This window comes from Mesoplodon densirostris, chromosome 10 (assembly GCF_025265405.1).
Source record: "Mesoplodon densirostris isolate mMesDen1 chromosome 10, mMesDen1 primary haplotype, whole genome shotgun sequence".
NCBI lineage: Eukaryota > Metazoa > Chordata > Mammalia > Artiodactyla > Ziphiidae > Mesoplodon > Mesoplodon densirostris.
Genome location: NC_082670.1, coordinates 23,306,145 through 23,314,254, shown reverse-complemented (window position 1 = coordinate 23,314,254; position 8,110 = coordinate 23,306,145). Strand labels below are relative to the sequence as shown.

The 8,110-nt window shown below is 50.7% G+C and overlaps 1 protein-coding gene across 1 annotated transcript; it reads right to left on the bottom strand.

Annotated features, from left to right (window-relative positions):
- Positions 1-3,522: 3,522 nt before the first annotated feature.
- Positions 3,523-6,579, bottom strand: LOC132496831 (BOLA class I histocompatibility antigen, alpha chain BL3-6-like). The gene is made up of 7 exons (XM_060109434.1): positions 6,440-6,579; positions 5,849-6,118; positions 5,372-5,647; positions 4,477-4,752; positions 4,248-4,358; positions 3,783-3,815; positions 3,523-3,644 (listed from the first exon to the last, which is right to left on the bottom strand). The coding sequence occupies exons 1-7, from the start codon at positions 6,510-6,512 to the stop codon at positions 3,523-3,525; spliced, it is 1,161 nt and encodes a 386-aa protein (XP_059965417.1). The 5' UTR covers positions 6,513-6,579.
- Between the last annotated feature and the right edge of the window lie 1,531 nt (positions 6,580-8,110).

The following is an 8,110-nucleotide window of genomic DNA, read 5'->3' as shown; positions in this document are numbered from 1 at the left end:
GGCTGTTTTGTGGCTTTTTCCTGAAATAAAACTACAATCAATCTCTTTCTCTCTCTCTCTCTCTTGTTCCATTTAGAACAATTTGAAACCCTTTTTTGCCCATAAAGAATTGCATGAGAATACCATGTAGTGAAACTCTGAGAGAGCAGGGATTCAGAGACTCTTCCCTGCTGCTTTATTGAGATATGATTGATCTACAATATTGAGTCAGTTTATGGTGTACAACTTGTTGACTTCATACACTTAATATTGCAAAATAATTACCACCGTAGCATTAGCTTACAACTGTATCATGCCACATAATCACCTTTTTCGTGTGCGTGTGGAGAAAATTTAGGTCTACCCTCTTAGAACTCAAAAGCTTTTCTTTATGCTGAGCGGATAACTGCTTCTTAAATTTTCCACCTGGCTATACTGTATGGTAGAGAAAACATGTATCTCCCAGAAAATGTCCTGACTTTTTTTTCCCAGGGAAAAACATTTCCATGAGGATTTAAAACCCCTCCCCACCCTGATTACTCTCTGATCACTGACCTCAGTGGATCCCAATCTGCCTGAGCCTCAGGACTGCTTGTAGGGATTGTTACAAAGTACTCAGGACTCTTCCCCGACCCACCATCTCAGAATGTGGGCATGAGGTCCAGGAATCCCTTATGAACAAGCCCTACAGGTGAGGCTGATGCACAGCCACGTGGGAGTCCTGGTGTACATTGTTGCTACTAAATGTGTGATCTGAAGACCAGCAACATCAGCACCAAACCTGTTTAAAATGCAGATTCTCACGCTCCCTTCCACCTGAGGCGTGCAGGTGATGCACAGGAAGATCGGGACCCCCTGGTCTCCTTGCCATCTAGACTTGGTGTTCAGAAACGTGGGGTCTGCTCGGGTGTGTGGTCTGATCAGATCGCATAGCACTGGGGGGTCCAGGGTTCAGTCCTTGTCCTTCATCTTCTGTAGCCAGTTCTCCCCTGGTGACCTCATCTGTTCTCAAAGCTTTAAACCTCATTTATAGGATGTCACCTCCTCCAAGTATTTCTCCAGCCATCTCACCTGAACCCCAGGCTCAGTTCGCCCTTTCCTAAAGCAAATCCCAATGCTGCCGCCTCCTCAAATATGCTGCTTCCAGAGTCTCCCCATTTCTGCGGAAGGTGCCCCACATGTCTACTTGCAAATCTCAAAATTTGCAGTCTTCCTTCATTCTGCTTTCTTATATCCCAAATTTCATCCATTAGGAATTGCTGTAAAACACCATTTTCAGAATACATCCAGAATCCAATCAGTTACTATTACTTTCCCTGCTCACACCCCAGACAAGCACCAGCAGCTCCAGCCTGGACACTGCACCATTTCCTACAGTTTCCTCTATGGAATCTCTTGCCCTTCACCTCCTGATTCTGCCCAGCAGCCAGACGTTTCTAAAGAGTAGTCACACGAGGTCAATCTTCTGTTCAAACCATCTTGTAAACTTCGCACCTTCCTCAGACAAAATCAAAACCCTTCTAATATTGTCTAGGTCCATATGATCTGTCCAGACACTGGATTTCATCTCCATTCCTCTCTCCTCCACCTACGATGGCCTCCTCGCTCTTCCTTGAACACGCACTCTCCTGCCCTAGCGCACTGGCACTGGAGGCTCCCCGGCCTGGAGAGAACTCGCCCCAGACATCCTCGTGGACATTCCTTCATGTCTTTCACATCTTTACTCAAAGGTCACCTTCTCAATGAGGCCCACACTGACTGCCCTAGTAAAACAGGCATCATCCCTGTCCCCACACGCTTACATGCTGGGTCACCTTCCTCAAAGCACTTACCAACTTTTAATGTGAACACTTCCCTCACTTACTAGTGTCCTAGCGCACACTCTGCCTGTTCCCCTAGAACATATACTCCACATGGCGGACAGGTTTTGTCTGTTGTTAGTTCCCTGAGGTTTCCTAGATGCAAGAACAGTGTGTCATGTAACTGGCACACAAAAATGTCAACTGAATGAATGATCAGTGTAGAGCACGTCCCTATCCTAGAGACAGTGTCTTTACTAACATGACCTCAGGACACATGCTGCCTTGTGGCAGCTACACCACCACATCCATTCGCAATGACATCAATGCCGCCTGTACTTTTCTCACAAGGGCTGATCTCCCCTCCCTCCCACACCAATCAGTCTGCACACCACACACCATGCTCCTTCTCTCTTCAGAAAAGAATATCCTGCACTTATGCGTCCTCTATTCCAACGTACCCTGACTCTATTAGACTCTGCTTTCTAAATCCATCAGTTTGGATTGGAGTCAGCACTAGGCTTAGAAGATCTAAGGGCAGAAGAGGGGCCAGGCTGCAGAGAAGAGAGAAATCCAGCAAGAATTAAGTCAAGATGAGAGACTATTGGGTCCCTTCTGTTTGCTAATTCCAGAATCTGGTTCCTTTTAAAAGATGGGGAAAAGTTGGAAAGAATCCAGCAAACATCTCTAGAAGGAGGGCAAGAGCTGGATGAGGCTGAAAATTGTTCTCTTGATACTACTGAGAATCCTGTGTGCAGGGCCCCCTTGGACTTGTGGGGACGTCGACAGGCAAAATGACTCCTGCTGCTGTCAGAGATGGGGACACCCAGAGAAGAATGAGACCAGAACTCTGCACATGAAAAACAACAGTCATTATTCCAACAATAACAACAACTAAATAAGCAAAATATAAACACGCACGATAAAGACAGGGTCCGAGGATGGGAGCAAGGCCTGAGCCAAGGCTACATGGTTACAGGAAGCCCTTGCTGCCCACAGTCCTGGAGACAGTACAAGGCCCAGGTGATTTCTGAGTCCCTGAGATCACAGGTCCTGGTGGGACAAGGTTCTAGTGAAGTGACGAGGACAAAGGAACAGAGCAGGTGACCTGGCAGAGCAGTGACCACATCAAAGCCACGATGCAGTGAGCACGGAGTGGGCACAGGCCGCGTCCACGCTCAGCTCCTCACCGCCTCCTCCTGTCCCACCTGCAGCAGACAGAGGACAGCAAGCACACGGATTCTGGAAGGTTCTCAGCGCTTCCATTTATTTTCTCTCTCAAACTTTAAGAATCCTTTCCTTTATTAATCCATCAATGCCTCATGGCAGGAATCAGAAAAAACAAAATTCATATAGAGATTTTATTCCCAATAGGCAAGTAAGACATTATTACTCAGTGCACCACGAAGTTAAGACAGGGATGGAGGTGGCCCAGCCCTGCCTCTGCTGGAACAGGCAAGTGGATCAGGGAGGAGAACACAGGTTAGGGTGGGGAGGGGTCGTGGTGGGCAGGGGTGGGCCAGTCTCCCCACCTCCTCACATTATGCTCCGAGGAACACAGACATATTCAGATGCAGCTGCAGAAAGAGGAGTCACGGGATCTGAAGCCACAAAGTGGGACTCTGCATCACTCAGTCCCCACGAGGCTGCTCACACTGTGAAAGAAAATAATCATGAACAAATTCAGGTCAGTCATGTAAGTGCTGATCTTCCCAACAGCCCCCCACATGCTCAAATGTCCCACTCAAAGATCCCCACCACCCGGGGCATCCCCTCGACCCCAACACCTCTCCCAATCTAGGTCCTCCAGGGTCTTACCTTTAGGATCCGTGAGAGACACATCAGAGCCCTGGGCACTGTCACTGCCTGGGGGAGAACAACACCAGGACGTGGTCAGAAACCACAGTAGAAACTAGAGAAGGAACTTCAGGAGGGTGAGCCCCCCATGGCCTCCTGTCTGCACCCTCACAAGGGTCTCAGGAATCACACCCCCTCCACACTTACTTGCAGCCTGAGCATAGCTTCCTCCTTTTTCACCTGTAAGAAGAAAACATCACGTGAGAGGCCAGGAAAAAGACTGAGTTGTGAGATTCTAGAGGAACCCCCTAATCCTGGACCACAGAGAACTCTCCAGAACTGTTGACCAAAACCCATGATAGGATCAGAAACATGAAGGAGATGTGGGGGTACTGGATCAACTTCTGCCCTCCTGGGGGTCTCTCCTCAGCAGGGACCTTCCCTCTCTGACCTTCAAGTGCTGGTAATCTGGTCCCCAACTGGAATTATGAAGGTGAAAAAATCTGTCTTTCATTTCCACATGTGCTTTACAAAAGGATAAGTGCCAGTCTCCAGACTGGCAAGCAATGTTTCTGAATGGTACTGCCCAGTAAAAATGCAGGCAAGCTTCTACCTGGGCTTGAAACCCCCCAGTGAGACAAGAAAACTCAGATCCCTCCCTCCCTTCCCTACCTGAGTGCTTCTTCCTCCAGATCACAGCTCCAGCCACCACGGCTCCAGTGACCACCAAGAGAACCAGGCCAACAATGACGGACATGTTGAGGACGGTGGGCTGAGGAGGGTCTGTGGAGGAAAGGGAAGGGGCCCTGACCTCAGGCTTGAATCTCGACCTTGCTGAAAGTGTCCAGAAGGGCTCCTGCTTTATCTGAGAGGAAGCTCCACCAGCCATGTCCCTCCTTACCCCATCTCAGGGTGAGGGGCTCCTGAAGCCCCTCGTGCTGCACATGGCACGTGTATCTCTGCTCCTCTCCAGAAGGCACCACCAGGGCCACCCACTTCTGGAAGGTTCCGTCCCCTGAAGGCCTGGTCTCCACAAGCTCCATGTCCTGGGTCTGATCCTCCCCATCACGCTGCCAGGTCAGTGAGATCTCCTTAGGGTAGAAGCCCAGGGCCCAGCACCTCAGGGTGACCTCACGGTCAGAGATGGGGTGATGGGTCACGTGTGTCTTTGGAGGGTCTGAGGAGGAAGAATCAGAAAATTCACACTTAGTGTTACCTTCATGGGCCACTGAAGCAGCATCATGTGACCATTCTGAGAATGAACAGCACAACAGGTTTGAAATGAAGCAGCCAAAACACCAGGCACCAGCCTGGACTCCGGGGTCTGGGAAAATCTCCCAGTCCTTGGAAAGTTCTAGAATAAGGATGAAAGCCAAGGTAGGAGGCTCCATGTAAAGGGGAGAATACAGAGCAATGGTCCTGACTTTGGTGGAGGCTGAATGACTCAGAAAAGCTGGAGTCAGGCCTCCTAAGATGTTCTCAAGATAAGAACAGGCCTTGAGAGAGAGTCATGGTTCACAAGATGGGGGTCAGGGTCAAAGGGCGCCGCTGGTCAGTTATTTCAGGGATGGTTTCCTGCTTCTTCCCCAAAGAGACTGGATTCATTCACTGTCTTTCAGAGAAGTGAGGCCACCGGCGAGTCACTGTCTTGTACAGAATATGGAAACCTGGGCGGATTCCTCCCTCTCCCAACAAGAAGTTGGGGTGGTGTTTCCACAGGGACCCCATTTCCTCCCCTTGTGGGAAGACAGCTCCAGCCCGAGGGGAGACCAGGGAGGCCCCGCGGCCCGTGGTACCTGCGCGCTGCAGCGTGTCCTTCCCGGCCTCCAAGTATCTGAGGAGCCACTCCACGCATGCCCCGTCCAGGTAGGCTCTGTGGCGCTCCGCAGCACCGGCCCGCTCCCACTTGCGCTTGGTGTTCTGAGCCGCCGCGTCGGCCGCGGTCCAGGTGCGCAGGTCCTCGTTCAGGGCGATGTAATCGGCGCCGTCGTAGGCGTACTGTCTGTACCCGTGGAGGAGGCGACCGTCCGGCCCCACGTAGCAGCCGTACATCTGCTGGAGGGTGTGAGACCCTGACCCCGCCCCGACCAGCCGCAGCGATTAAACCGAAACGGAAAATGAAACCGGGTAAAGTCCCCGCGGGCTCTTCCCGGGTCGGGGACCGGGCGGGTCCCGCAATGTTGGGGTGACCCTCGGACTCGGAGACTCGGGGCGACGCCGGCCCGTCCCTGGGGGTGGGGGTCATGACCCGGACCCGGGCCCGCGTCGCTCACCGGCCTCGCTCTGGTTGTAGTATTCGAGCGCGGTGTTCAGGTTCTCTCGGTAAAGCTGTGCGCTGCCCTTGAGGTTCCGCGTGTTCCGATCCCAATACTCCGGCCCCTCCTGCTCCACCCACTGCGCCCGCGGCTCCATCCTCGGATTCGGGGCGTCGCTGTCGAACCGCACGAACTGCGTGTCGTCCACGTAGCCGACGGCGATGAAGCGGGGCTCCCCGCGGCCGGGCCGGGACACCGCGGTGTAGAAATACCTCAGGGAGTGGGAGCCTGGGGGCGGGGAGGGGTGAGACCCGGTCCGACCCTCCTCCCGGCGCGGGTCCCCGGGTCTGAGGTGACGGGGCCGGGAAGGAGGAGGGGGCGAGGGGCTCGTGAGACGGAAAAGGTGTGGAGGTCGGAGAAGGGCCGGGACCTCGGGGGGAGAGAAGAGGGGGCGGGAAGCTAGGGAGGGACAGACGGGGACCGGGGTGAGGGGGCGGGTCTGGGCTGGGGGCGGCGGCGTGGCTCCTTCCCTGGGAGTCCTGCCCCCCGACCCCCGGGGTCCCCTCGATCCTACCCGCAGATGCCGTTCCCTACCGACCCCGCACTCACCCGCCCAGGTCTCGGTCAGGGCCAGGGCCCCCGAGAGTAGCAGGAGGAGGGTTCCCGGTGCCATGACCCGCATCCTCGGGGTGTGGAAGAAAGTGAGTGCGGCGGGTCGGTGGAGACTTTATAACCGGGAACCGCGGGGACGCTGATTGGCTTCTCCAGAAACCGGACACGCAATGGGAGTGAGAAGTGGGTCGCGTCACGAGTGTCCAGGCAGCAGGGCCCGACACAGGTTGTGAGAGAGAAAGCGAAACTCGGGGAGACGGGGATTCCCCACCACGGAGCGTCCCGGCCCCAGAGACCGCCTGACAGCCTGAGAGCCTGAGAGCCTGCATGTCACGGGACCAGGGACTTTGCCTGATCCCTCCCCTCCTGCACCCAGAGCTCTTTGTCACAGTGTCTCCCTGAGTCCCGGCCCAGGGACTGTGTAGTCAGCGATTTTCACAACATTGTGGTCAGAATATTTATACAGTCTCACAAACTAGTGACGACCCCAAAGATAATTTTGTTTATGTGGATACTTCTATCAATACGTTCCAAAGTAGAAATAATAGAGTTCAAAAAATTTTAATTAATTGATTTAGAATAATATTAATAACCTATGATTTAATATGAAAAATAACTACTTCCCAAAATAAACACGGTAGTGGGAAATGTAGAGCTTTTCAGATTTTTATATTTTTGCAAGTCTCTCTCTTTCTTATCTGTCTCATTAGAAGACCCCTGGATGTTCATGTCTGCTTCTTCATTGAATCCGTTATTTTGATTGAAGTTTATGAAAATAAAAAGGCCCACACATATGTAGGAGTAGTATTTTTAATAACCTTTTCAGACAGTCATGGATGTTAGTCTTTGGTACAAGACGAAAACTACACAAGTGGTAGTTTCTCAAAGGTTATTTTCAAAGTGGACCTGAAACAATATTATTAACTGTTTCCTATTCTGTTACGTTAAAATCCATAACCCTATTTTGCACATTGAATGTCTCTTGTACTAACGTAAGATTTTTAAAAAGTAATACGTTATTTTACTAAGTTATATAGATCTTCCAGTGTCATTCATTCTTTCAAGTAAACATTGTATTCCATGAAAAAGAGGGTAGCTCAGGTCACACAAATTATTTTCCTTGGGACATAGTACTTTGGAATGTAGCAGAAGGGCTTGATGGGTACTTCCCATGTCATCTTAGAAGATACTTTTAGAATGTGGATTTAAGGGAGTTCCCTGTCCGTCCAGTGGTTAGGACTCAGAGCTGTCACTGCCATGGCCTGGGTTCAAGGGTTCAATCCCTGTTCAGGGAACTAAGATCCCACATGCTGTGGGGCATGGCCCCCCCCAAAAAAAGAGTGAATTAAGGATGATTTAGGAAACCAAAGAATTTTTTTTGTATTTTTAAAAGTTTTTTTTAATGAGATATAGTTGATTTACAATGTTGTGTTAATTTCTGCTGTACAGCAAAGTGATTCAGTTATACATGTGTATATACATTCTTTTTCATTTTCTTTTCCATTATAGCTTATTAAGGAAAGAAAAATTTGTAATGCATCAACCAGAATGTTTTAAAGGAAACCTGCTTTTCTTTTTGTGCAAGTAAGTTGTGGTGAAAATAATTATATTTCAGTTTGCTACAGTAGTCTCCATCACTGCTAAGTTATACCTCAAAGCAAATGTGAA

Coding starts and splice junctions, on each gene's coding strand:
- LOC132496831 (XM_060109434.1), bottom strand. CDS start 6,512: ATGCGGGTCATGGCACCGGGAACCCTCCTCCTGCTACTCTCGGGGGCC. Junction 6,119..6,439: donor CCTGACCGAGACCTGGGCGG/GTGAGTGCGGGG, acceptor CCCCGCCCCCAG/GCTCCCACTCCCTGAGGTAT. Junction 4,359..4,476: donor GCCCCTCACCCTGAGATGGG/GTAAGGAGGGAC, acceptor TTTCCTCCACAG/ACCCTCCTCAGCCCACCGTC.